At 41.8% G+C, this 13,329-nt stretch overlaps 1 protein-coding gene across 8 annotated transcripts in view; it reads left to right on the top strand.

Annotated features, from left to right (window-relative positions):
• Positions 1-13,329, top strand: part of FRY (FRY microtubule binding protein) — a 367,201-nt gene that overhangs the window by 211,677 nt on the left and 142,195 nt on the right. For all 8 annotated transcript variants that reach the window (XM_061628447.1, XM_061628442.1, XM_061628443.1 and 5 more), the window contains 5 exons: positions 1,811-1,868; positions 8,332-8,423; positions 8,663-8,835; positions 11,848-12,008; positions 13,113-13,223. In XM_061628447.1, coding sequence (XP_061484431.1) covers positions 1,811-1,868; positions 8,332-8,423; positions 8,663-8,835; positions 11,848-12,008; positions 13,113-13,223 — 595 coding nt within the window. The remainder of the gene's footprint in view (positions 1-1,810; positions 1,869-8,331; positions 8,424-8,662; positions 8,836-11,847; positions 12,009-13,112; positions 13,224-13,329) is intronic.

Raw genomic sequence — 13,329 nt, 5'->3', positions numbered from 1 at the left:
AAATCTGGAATAGAAATCCCTCTTCTGTGTGTATCTTTAGAATGCAAATCCAGGACAGCTTTTTGCAACAAAAACAGAGATAAGCTATTAATTAGTGCGTAGCAGAGAGAAGTTACGGCTCCCCAGTGAGATGTCAAAAACCGATCAATCTGGCAAATCTCTTTTAAACAGCAACAATTTAAGTCAAGTAAAAGAAAAATATAGAAAGAAGGGTGCTTGCCTGTTAGTGCGTTCTCTCTTAGAAGATAAGATGAACGTTCGCTTTAACAGATAGAGCTTGCTGTTGAAAATCCGTCCCACCTTCGTCGGCTGGACCTCGTCCCATAAATTAATGAGATCTGGTCGTCCCAACAAAAATAGGCTTTGAGGTTAATCTCTTCGTTTCTCCCTACCCGGGAGAAGTTTAATCAGTCAAAAAAAAAAAGAAAAAACTGACTGATATATCTGAATAAGCTTCTTTTGAGGCAGGAGCCCGTCTCAAAAGCAGGCACAGGCTAAGTCACCCTTCCCGGAAGTCCATTGTTCATAGTCATTTTGTATCTTGTTACACTATTCTGGAGTAGTATCATTATCATAGAAAAGACAACATGTCACTTGTGTACATGCTGAGTATATTCATACACATTAGTTTTAAGGCCACAAAATGAGCTTTACATGCACAGGAGGCATTCTATAATTCCTTGACTCCCCCCAAAAAAGTCTTGCTTTCCATCTGACAACGTGCCTTTAAACCAGGCATTCAAGATAAAGAGCTGGGGGTTTTGGGGGGCGGGTGAGAAACCCTGATGCCCAAGTGCAAGCTTTCACTTTCAGTTTTAAGGGGCTTTCTTTGTGCATTTGCTGCTCTCTATAGGTACCTTTGTACCTTTTTTCATTTTGCCTGCATGAACAAATAACTTTTTGTCTTGATGCTGCACAGAGCTTTCTGTTGGACATTAAAAGGCACCAGGCCTGCCTCTGTGAAAAATTATTGCTGGTATCTGGGTAGCAAGCCAAGTGCTATACCATGAGTACACAATCTCTGCCCAAGTTCTCCTGAGGACACCATTATCTGTGTCTGGAGATGTTCCTGGAGGGCGTGCCCCCTGAGACTCCAAAGACCTGGAATCCCTAGAGGCACAGGACATGGGTGCAGGTTTCCCATTGATAGTGTTTCATGAAGATTTGTTAGTGGCCTCATCTCTTAACTGAGGTTTAAGCTTATTCTTCATAGTATCCTAAGCTGGGGAAATCTATCCCAGAAGTGGCATCTGAACATGAAGCAGTTTCCCCTGGTTCTGAGATCCCATTTCTACCAACATAACCCAGTTACATAGACTCCTAAATGGTGAATGGTTCTCTGTATTTGAAAATGCTTTACAGCAGGGACAAAAAGTTTGGCCCTCCAGATGTTGTTAGATCCCAAACTCCCATCAGCTCCAGCATAGCCAGTGATGATGGAAGTCAGAGATCAGTGACATTACACATTAGAATGTACATACATACATTACACAGATACACACATTACAGTTCTGAGGGACAGGTTGAAAACTGCATGAAAAGGGATCGCCATTTACTTTATTGTTGGACAGTGCTTTGCCTATGCATCCCTGCTGTATGGATAGCGCATTTCCACAATAATGAAGTGAATTGAGCATCCTCTGCAGGCCTCTCTGTGTTCACTGGAGCCATTGCATAAAGATCAGAGCTGCTGGAACAGGGTGATTTGTAAATAAAATATATATGATTTCTGCTGTGAAAATTAAAGTTTCATCATTCAGCTATGTAATTTATGAAGAACTTTGTTTCACAACATTTTTTTTTAATCTAGGGAATTAGTGGAAGAACTTCACCCACTAATGAAAGAAGCATTAGAGAGAAGACCAGAGGTTGGTTGATGTAATTAAGCTGAACATGTTTAACAGGCTTCACAAATATAGCAGAAGACATTAAAAAGGAGAAAGAAAGTTGTCAATTGAAAGTGTCACTAATTTTATATTTCAAGCATTCATCCCAGTAATTGTGTAGGAATGTACATTATTTTATTTCAAGATGAAGCAACCATTTATGATGACTTAAGGCAGGGATGCAAAACATGTGGGCCTCCAGATGCTGTGGGACTACAACTCCCATCATCCCACCGAGCTATTTGTTGGATTGTTTTGTTTCAAATTGATTTGCCCATATTTGATTGTTTTTGTAAAGATATATTGATTTGCATTTTTGTGGCCCTGTTGTAAGCAGCTTTGATCATATTTATATGGAAAAGTAACATGCAAATTAAAAAAGTAGTAGTAGTAGTAGTAGTAGTAGTAATAGTAATAAATCCCTCACTATATTGTTTAGACACCTGCTGAAAACTTTTTTATTTCAGTAAGCCTATCTAGACATATAATTCAGATGTTATATAACTATTATATAGCCAGTATTGTGTAGTGGTTAGAGTGTTGGACTAGAACCTGGGAGACCAGGGTTCAGGTCCCCAGTCAGCTATGAAGCTTGCTAGGTGACCTTGGGCCAGTCACGGTTTCTCAGCTTAATCTATTTCACAGGGTTGTTATGGGGATTAAATGGTGAGGGAGGAGAACCATGCACAACATCTTGAGCTCCTTGGAGGAAAAGGTGGGATATAATAATAATAATAATAATAATAATAATAAATTTTTATTTGTTAGTCGTCCATCTGTCCGAATTAACGGACACTCTGGGCGACTTACAACAATATAAAATACAATATAAAACACATGCAATCAACAATCACAATATTAACATCAATTCATCTAAAACCATCCCTTCAATAATACAGCATAAGAACCTAGCCCACCCCAGAAATCCCATAGGCCTGCCTGGATAGCCAGGTCTTTAAGGCTCGGCGAAAAGCCATCAGGGAGGGGGCATGGCGAAAGTCATATGGGAGAGAGTTCCAGAGGGTGGGGGCCACGATCGAAAAAGCCCTCTCTCTGGTCCACACCAGCCTAGCTGTTTTCACCGGTGGGACTGAGAGAAGGTCTTGTGAGGCTGATCTTGTTTGGCGGCATATTTGGTGATACTGGAAGCGTTCCTTCAGATAAACTGGGCCGAAACCGTATAGGGCTTTAAAGGTTAACACCAACACCTTGAATTGGGCCCGGTACACAACTGGCAACCAGTGTAGCTCCATCAACACTGGGGTGACATGGTCCTGGCGACGGCTCTGCTTTATCAAGCGTGCCGCCGCATTCTGTACCAGCTGCAATTTCCGGACCGTCTTCATGGGTATCCCCACGTAGAGCGCATTACAGTAGCCTAATCAAGAGGAGACCAGGGCATGTATCACTCATGGGAGCAGATGTATAGGAAGGTAGGGTCGCAGCCTCTGTACCAGATGAAGTTGGTACCAGGCTGCCCGGCTCACTGCTGAAACCTGAGCCTCCATAGACAGCTGGGAGTCCAGAATGACTCCTAGGCTGCGGACCTGGTCCTTCAGGGGTAATCTCACCCCATTAATCACCAAGTCTAAATTTCCAACCTTCTCTTATCCCCCACTAGCAACACCTCGGTCTTGTCAGGGTTCAGCTTCAGCCTGTTCTCTCCCATCCATCCACTTACGGACTCCAGGCAATTGGACAAGGTATCCACAGCCAACTCTGGTGAAGATTTAAATGAGAGATAGAGCTGCATGTCATCCGCATATTGGTGACACTGCAGCCCAAAACTCCTGATGATGGCTCCCAGCGGTTTCATATAAATGTTGAATAGCACGGGGGAGAGGATAGAACCCTGTGGCACACCACAGTTGAGGGGCCAAGGGTCTGAAACCTCATCCCCCAATGCTACCCATTGATATCTGCCGGAGAAATAGGAACGGAACCACCGTAAAACAGTGCCTCCTATTCCCAATCCCTCCAGGCGATTTAAAGGATACTGTGGTCAACGGTATCGAAAGCCGCTGAGAGATCCAGGAGGACGAGGAATGTGTGTTCTCCCCTATCCAATGCCCTCCTCATATCATCCACCAGAGCGACCAAAGCTGTTTCAGTTCCATGTCCAGTCCTGAAGCCCGATTGGAAAGGATCTAAATAACCTGCTTCCTCCAACTGTGTCTGTAACTGTTTAGCCACCACTCGTTCAATCACCTTGCCCAAGAATGGTAGATTGGAGACCGGGCAAAAGTTGTTTAACTCTTGGGGATCCAAGGAGGGCTTTTTCAAAATAGGTCTTATCACTGCCTCCTTGAGGGCTGATGGCATTGCACCCTCCTCCAAGGATGCATTTACCACTGCCTTGATCCCTTCGCCCAGTCTCTCTTTACAGCTCATAACGAGCCATGAAGGGCAAGGATCAAGCAAGCAATTAGTTGGTTTCACAGTAGAGAACACCTTGTCCACTTCATCAGAGAGAAGAGGCCGAAACTGATCCCAGCAGGCCGGAATGCAACTGGCCGCCTCTGGACCACTACTTGTAACCACGGCGTACAGAATCTTGCCCTTTAGGCGCTCGATTTTATCGGCAAAGTGGTTAGCAAATGTGTCACAGGAGGCTTTTGAATGTTCCATAGGTTCCTGAGCAACTGGACCGACCAGGCTTCGGACCACTTGGAACAGCCTCCTGGGACAACACTCTGCCGATGCAATAGAGGCAGCAAAAAATTGCCTTTTGCTGCCTTTGTTGCCCGCTGGTAGGCCGCTATTGCCGCTCTAACCAGTGTCCGATCGTCTTCAGCGCAAGATTTCCGCCATCGGCGTTCTAGTCGTCTCACCTCCTGTCTCAGACCGCGTAGCCGTGGTCTATACCAGGGTGCAGTCTGAGTTCTATTCAGGGGGAGAGGACGTTTCGGTGCCACCCGGTCTATCGCCCTAGTGATCTCCCTGTTCCACTCCATCACCAGGGTTTCGACCGGGTGTCCTTCAGTCAGCTCCAAATCACCCAGCGCATTCAGGAATCCTTTAGGCTCAATCAGGCGTCTGGGGCGGACCATCCTAATGGGTCCTTGTCCCCTGCGGAGGGTAAGCGGCAGTGAGAGATCCATATTCACCAGGTAGTGATCTGACCATGACACAGGGCTAGAAAAAACAGTCCCCATTTTCAGAACACTTCCCTCCTCTCCCGAGGCAAACACAAGGTCAATAGTATGACCGGCTACATGGGTGGGACCCATATTACTCAGGTGCAGTTCCCACGAAGTCATGGTTTCAATGAAATCCCGAGGGGCTCCAGTGAGAGCGGCCTCGGCATGCACGTTAAAATCCCCCAGAACCAATAAGTTCGGGGTAAATAACCGCACAGCCGAGACCACCTCGAGCACCTCGGTCAGGGAGTCTGCTGTGCAGCGGGGTGGGTGGTACACAAGCAGAATCCCTAAACTGTCCTTTGGTCCCAACCTCCAGTACATACAATCAACAAACTTGGTCTTGTGGAGAGGGGGTCTGGTGAAAACCAAGGACTCCCGATAAATAACTGCCACCCCCCCTCCCCGCCTACCAATCCTCGGCTGCTGTGTGTATCGGAAACCCGCTGGACACATGGCCTCAAGTATGGGAGCTGAGGCCTCGTCCAGCCAGGTCTCCGTAATGCACACCAGGTCTGCGTTCTCGTCCAGGATAAGATCATGGATGAGCGATGTTTTCTGAACTACAGACCTGGCGTTACACAACAGCAGTCGAAGGTTGGATGGAGTCTTACATCCCCCAGTTATCTTCTGGTTTTGGGCAGGCCCGGAACAAGGGATGGGTATAATACATCTATCCCTTGTTCCCCTAAATTGGCGTGGCCTGCCACCCGCGCCCTTCCAGGATCTGCCGCCTAGCCTCATAATGCCGTGGCTCCCCACCCCTCTCACAGCACTCCCCTCCGACTTGCACATGTCCCCCTCCCCGTCTGCCGATCAGGCAGGCCCCCCACCCCTAATAAAATTAAAATTAAAAATTAAAGATTGCCCTCGTTTTCCTTGGCCCAGATAACGTTGGGTCGGCTCGCCTGCAGTAATAATAATAACAATAATAGCAACAATAACAACAACAATAATAATGTATATTTTTTAAGCATGTTGCTAATTGTTTTATTGTTTTACACTGTTTTACAGTGGTTCCGATCCTATCTCCAGGGTTGCTCTCAGAGAATAGCATTGGGTGACTGTCTTTTGGCCCCCTGGTAGTTGTGCTGTGGGGTGCCACAAGGTACCATCTTGTCCCCCATGCTGTTTAACATCTATATGAAGCCCTTGGGAGCAGTCATCAGGAGCTTTGGGGCGAGGTGTCAGCAGTATGCTGATGATACCCAGCTCTATTTCTCTGAATCGGGAGAGGCCATGCAAGCCCTGGACCGCTGCCTGGACTCAGTGGTGGGCCGGATGAAGGCCAGTAAACTGAGCCTGAATCCTAGCAAGACAGAGGAACTGTGGGTTGGTGGTTCCCGAGTTTGGATAATTGGTCAGTTGCCTGCTTTGGATGGGGTCATACTCCCTCTGAAACAGCAGGTCCATAGTCTGGGGTGCTTCTGGATCCATATTTGTTGCTAGAGGCCCAGGTGACCTCCGTGGCTAGGAGTGCCTTTTACCAGCTTCAGCTGGTAAGACAGCTGTGGCCGTTTCTGGACTGGGATAGCCTGACCACTGTTGTCCATGCACTGGTAATCTCCAGGCTGGATTACTGTAATGCGCTGTAATGTGGTGGTGAGACTGCTCACTGGGGCAGGGTATCGCCAACATGTCACCCCGCTGCTGAAAGAATTGCACTGGCTACCCATTTGCTACCGGGCCAAGTTCAAGGCTCTAGTTCTGGTGTACAAAGCCCTATACAGCTTGGGACCAGGATACCTGAAAGACCAACTTATCCCTTATATACCCAGTCGATCACTGCGCTCTGCAGGTGAGGGCCTCCTGCAGATACCATCTTATCAGGAGGTCCATTCCGCACAACATAGGAAATGGACCTTTGGTGTGGTGGCACCTACCCTGTGGAATTCCCTCCCCTTAAATATTAGGCAGGCGCATCTCTGTTATATTTTCAGTGCCTTTTGAAGACTTTCCTCTTTCAACAAGCCTTTTAAGTTGAGACCTATCCCAGTCTGTGTCTGTGTTGGAATTACTTTTAATATGTTTTTATTATTATTATTTTAAACAATATGTTTTTTAACGTTTTTTAAAAGATGTTTTTAAAGCTTTTTTTAAAAAAATGTTTTAAAAGTTTTTTTAATGTATTTTAAGGTCTGTTTTTATGATGTTTTAAAGTGTTTTTAGCACTCTTGTCTGCCGCCCTGGGCTCCTGCTGGGAGGAAGGGTGGGATATAAATCAAATAATAAATAAATAAATAAATTTTATGTGTACTTAGTTTTTAACAGCTTTGCTTATTTTATCTGTGTATTACTGCTAATTTTATTATGTACACCGTTTAGAGAGTTTTCTGATGAAGTGGTCTATTCATTTTTATAAAAAAAATAAAATAAAAATAAATCCCTGACTGGGGGCTGGTGGTAACTGAAGTTCTACAACATGTGGAGGACCCCAGGTTCCCCATCCCTGATTTAAGGTATTTTGGACTGTTGAATATAATGTGCCATTGGTAGGTTGTATTACCTGTGCTTCATAGTGAACTAAAATGCTTCGAAGTTCTCTTAACAGATGACAAAAAGTTTTTCTCCCCCATATATGCAAGGAGGTATAGCTCACTGTGAAGATGTAAAGAGGAAGAAGAAATGAGGAGAAGAGCTCATTCCTTTAGCATTTTTTTCAAATGGAATACTACTGCTGCTGCCCCTGAATAAATTTACAAAAAGCGATAAGCCAAAACAGTAAATTATTTGAATTCCAAAGGTATTCGTTCACCATGTTTTGGAAGCTAAAGAACAAGACAGCTAATGGTTCCTGGTGGAATGTCACAGTAATAACTTTTTTCAGATGCTGAAGTGAAACTTCAAGTGAGGCATATTTTTGCTCCAAGCTTCTTCAGTGTATGTGTATTTACATTTTCACTTTCCTTTGTGTATTGCACTTCTTGAGCAAAAAGTTTACAATGGAGAGTTTGAGACCATATATAATGAATACTTTCCAACCAATGACAGTGGTATCTGTTATAGTAAAGGAGTTTGGAAAATATAGCTTGAACCACCAATGTAAAGTAATTTTCCCATGCCTTCCTCCCTCTACTTCTTTCAAGGATCAGTATAGTTTCTTTCCTTGAGCCATTTCTTGCAGGAAAACACCTCTTATCTATAGTATTGTGTATATCTGCTAATCAGAAAGTTCAAATTATTTATCAGCCATCAGCATCTCTTTAAATATTGATTCTGAGCCCAGGCTCAGTTAGATCTTATTTTTAAGACCTGCATTTGTGTAATAGATGTGATTAACACGGACCTCTTTTCCTGTAACACAGAATAAGAAGCGCCGGGAACGCAGAGACCTACTGCGGTTACAGCTACTGCGAATTTTTGAATTACTTGCTGATGCTGGTGTGATAAGTGATAGGTAGGATATTGCTTTTCAAATGGAACAATGTCTTATGATAGTGCCATTTTTTTATTATAGTAATTTCTTGGAGCATTTTTAAAATAAATTTGGGGCTTTTTCATGTCTAGCCATTAGATACTTTCTTTTTACATTCTTGAAACTGATATTTTAAATGTTATAGGCTGCAATCTACAAAGCGCTGTTCTTGTTTTATATCCAAATAATTCCTTAAATTATTCCACTTTTCTTTGCTATAGTACAAATGGAGCCTTGGAGCGGGATACATTAGCACTTGGAGCCTTATTCTTAGAATATGTTGACCTGACTCGCATGTTATTGGAAGCTGAAAATGATAAAGAAGTTGAAATTCTTAAGGACATGAGAGCCCATTTTAGTGCAATGATTGCCAATTTGATTCAGTGTGTGCCAGGTATGGAGATGCGATAATTATGTAAATTTCAGGACCATGAAGGTGAAAATAAAAGACAAGTGTTTGACAAAAGAATAGGAGGGCTTCATGGGAATAGAAGACGCTTTAATGTAATGTGTAGAAATACAGAAGAATCCAGTAGGGAGGTTGGTGCAGATGAATTTTCATGGAACAGGAAGAGCAAAAAAAAAAAGGAAACCAGGAGAACAGGACAGGTAGTCAGTGAAGAAAAGATAGAAAGCCTCCAGTTGTACAAATTCTGTTGTATTTGCCACATTGTTCTTTATATTGTCATTGTTACATGTATTGTGGACATTAAAGACTAGGGACGTTATAAGCCCATATAACTATGATAATCATAGACTGACAGGCATGTATTCAGCTTGATCTGTAGTCCATGTAAGCCAGAATATTTGCATTTAAATTGATCCATTCAGTTTAAGCAAACAGACTCTAAAGGCTGCTTCATATGTTATGAAATATCCACATATGAGACTTTTTCATGTAGAAATTAAAATTTGGATGTACATACTCTCATGTGCACATGTGAATAGTGTACATGTGTGCATTTTATATTTATTATTTATTTTACTATTACATTTATATCCCACCTTTCCTCCAAGGAGTGCAGTTGGCATACATGCTTCTGCTCTCTGTTTTATCCTCACAACAACCCTGTTAGGTTAGGCTGAGAGGCAGTGAATAGCCCAAGGTCACCCAGTGGGATTTATGCCCAAGTAGGGATTTGAACCCTATTTATTTATTTATTTATTCATTCATTGCATTTGTATACCGCTCCATAGCCGAAGCTCTCTGGGCGGTTTACAACAATTAAAAACATTTTTTTAAAAAATACAAATTTAAAAACACTTTTTTAAAAAAAAGCAATTAAAAAACCTTGAATCATTTAGCTTTCCTGTAATTACTGAATCAAGAAGTATTTTAAAAAGACTTCTTAAACTTTTAAAAAATCCATTCATGGTCCAACAATTAGGCGACCTGTTTAACTTTGACAAAAGAATAGAAAAAGATTTGATTGTAAATCATAACTGATAATTAAAACAATGGGAGAAATAGGGAATTCATAGTGAACATTTCCTTTGCACTTAATGTTTATTTACTTTAACTTTGCTCCTCTTGAAAGCTTCAGCATTAACAATTTCACTGCTATAGCATCTGCCTGTTAATTTATTTGGCTATACAGGTATTCCCATTTCTCCTTTGCTTTATGCTTCATAATTGAGAAAAATGTTATGACTTTGCAATACATAATGGAGTGTGAACAATTCTGTCTTTGGAATAAACACATAGGTAGTTTGTCTTGGGGCCCATGCACACTTTCTGTTACTGTTTCCTTGTGAGCAGTGTGCATTGAGCAGAAGATTTTGTTTGGACCCTCATCCAGTGGTTTAGAAAACAGTCTGCTTGGTCCAAAGCACTGTCTTGGCCCCAATGCAGCTCAGAGATCCAAAGCTGAGTCTGCTTTAGAAAACCCCCACCCCCATTCACTATTGGGACATTTTTTTTTACATCACACTTTGCTCACAATGAAAACCCCACAGAAGCTAACATTTATATGTGATGGTTTGCACACAAGTTCCCTATTAATTCTTAAACTGTACAGGAATTTTGCGATGTGAAGGGGCCCTAAATTGGCTTGTGTCCTAGTAGTTCAGCATAACTGGTTTGTGGTTGTCAACTGGTAATTGTAGAAACTGCAAAGACGGCTTTCCTCTACAGAAAACTAGCTTCCTTCAAGTAAAGTGATCATTGATTTTTTTCTTGTAGCAAGGGGCTTAATTTAGCTATTGTTATGTGCTCTTTGTGCTAAAAGATTGCCTCACAAATTGATCGTGTTCCGTTTATTGAGACAGCATAAAAGGCCTCTAGCCTAAGCACTGATAATCCAAAGGCTCCTTCTGTATTCATCATTAGATCCATCTCATTGCATACAGGGCATTAAACCCAGCTGTGTTGAGTGCAGCATGGGCTCTACTGCATCCATAACATCTGAAACAAGGAGGCAGCCCTCTTTTTATGGGAAATTCTCTCAACATTATTATGGTTGTTGTTATTTTAAATCCCCTTTTCACTCATTACAGAATACTTTTGTTCCAAGGATAACTAAATAAAGGTTTTTACAGTTGCCAACATAACTTTTGCTTTTTTTGTAATAAGATTAATTTTGGATTCAGTATGGCTTTTTAAATATTATTTCAGGTTTTTTAGATGCTCAAAACGTAACGTCCATAAGACTTTTTCCAATCACGTACACAGTGGGAGATTGAGATCAGCTTAGCCCAATCCCCCAAAATGCAGTTATCCATTCTGACTGGATGCTCACATATTGCATTCCACATTGCAATAGGGGTGGTCTCGTATAAACTACAATGTGCCCCTGCCATCCACACCGTCTGTAGATCTCAAAATCAAAATTTACAGACTGTTTAGGTAGAACCTACATCATTTCATAATACTTAACATTTATATAGCACTTTCAAGTGTCCAGGACGCATTAAATTCGTAATCTAGTTGTAATCTTAACAACAACCTGTAAAGTTAAGTCACTATTATAATCTTTCATTTTGCAGATAGGGAGACTGAGGCTGAGAGAGAGAGTGAATTGCCTCTGACTACCTAGTGAGTTAATGGCAGAAGCAAAATTTGAACAGGGGGCTTTCTGATTTGCAGTCTTTTAGCCACCACTCTATACCAACTCTCATTGCATTGGTTCTATACATGCACACTCCTATGTAAATATAAATTCCAGTTCATGAGTGTCAGGCTGGGATAATACACACACACACACAGTTACAGGAATCAAACATTTCCTATGAGCAGCTAAAAGTGTGTAGCATAGATGTCCCATTCTCGCAAAATGTTTTTGGTGCACACGACCAGGAAAATTATTCCAGGAGTGATTCCAGGGCTACAGATGTTATATCAGAATTGTGTTTATGTTTTCCTTTGTTTAACAAATTAACAAAGGTCATTTTATGTTTCTTTATTCAGTACACCATAGGAGATTTCTTTTCCCTCAGCAAAGCTTGCGGCACCACCTCTTCATCTTGTTTAGTCAGTGGGCTGGACCATTCAGTATCATGTTTACACCACTTGATCGTTACAGTGATAGAAATCACCAGATTACAAGATACCAGTATTGCGCTTTAAAGGTATGTCATGATTCCTTCCATTGTATTAATCTCTCCATCCAGTCATGCTAGTTAAACTATTCTTATATTTAAAAATTAGAAAGAGGCAGAAATTATCAGCTAACAAGTTCTCATAAATGACTTTCTGCAACCAAAAATAATTGTCTATTGTATTTTGTCTTGTGAATTTTTGTGTAAAATTTATTCATTTGGTACTTCTGAGGGTGCAGGAGGTTGATGTAAACAGCAACATTATGAAGACCATTTTTTGCTTGAAAGCAGCAAAAATCTATTGCTAAGTTCTAGATGCTTATTTTGAAAACTGGTCACTAAATATTTTTTATTAAAAAGTTATGAGAGGCTGTAAGACTGTCTTGTAAACAGGAAATTACTTCTGTTGTGATGCCTGTTGAATGTTTAATTCTCACGTCATACTACAGGAGTGGGGAACCTTTGACTCTCCAGGTGTTACTGGATTACAACTCCCATCATCCCTAGCAAGCATAGGGATGATTGGAGGTGTAGTTCAGCAACATCTGGAGGGCCAAAGGTTTCTCACACCTGATGTATTAGGTGCCGACTCTTTGTCATGAGATTGGTGAGATGGAAGTAGGTGTCAGTTTGATTAATCCAGCCTTATAGATGATTTGTACTACAATTGTTTACCAGCCCTAGCCAGCATGACTAGATGGGATTTTGGCCTGATCCGGCAGGACTGCTCTTATGTTCTTCTGCAAGGCACCAGGTTGGGGAAGGCTAGATCAATATGTAGTCAGTGTGTGGAGAGAGTTGAATTCAGGTAAGGTGAGAGTAGACTGGTTCAGACCAAAGGCTAATATAGGAAGTGATGGACATATGCATCATATGTTGATTGGGGTAACACTGGGATATTTTAGCATAATATTTTTTATAATGCTTAACAGCAACAGTCTACATACTTCAGTACCCTCACTGAAGCTCCTTTAAAATCTGTGTTGCTACATTGCTTGATATGATGTATCGTTTTTAGAATCAACAGTGATCTTACAAGGTATGGCAGCCAACACATTGAAAAGAACAAATAAATAATAAAAGTGCTAATCCTAGTTGCATTTGCAGAACCAACCTCCTTCCTTCTGTTATTAGGCAATGTCAGCTGTACTATGCTGTGGCCCTGTATTTGACAATGTGGGTCTTTCCCCTGATGGTTATCTCTACAAATGGCTTGATAATATTTTAGCTTGTCAAGATTTACGGGTGAGTAGCTCAGCAATGAGACACGCTTCTGAAATGATTTTGAAAATATTGTTGAGGAATGTAGTACACTCTGTGGCTGCAAGTAGCTGTGGCTCCATTGTTTTGC

This window comes from Rhineura floridana, chromosome 5, assembly GCF_030035675.1.
Source record: "Rhineura floridana isolate rRhiFlo1 chromosome 5, rRhiFlo1.hap2, whole genome shotgun sequence".
Taxonomy (NCBI): domain Eukaryota; kingdom Metazoa; phylum Chordata; class Lepidosauria; order Squamata; family Rhineuridae; genus Rhineura; species Rhineura floridana.
The sequence above is the reverse complement of the archived record's forward strand: the minus strand, read 5'-3'. Positions and strand labels throughout refer to the sequence as shown.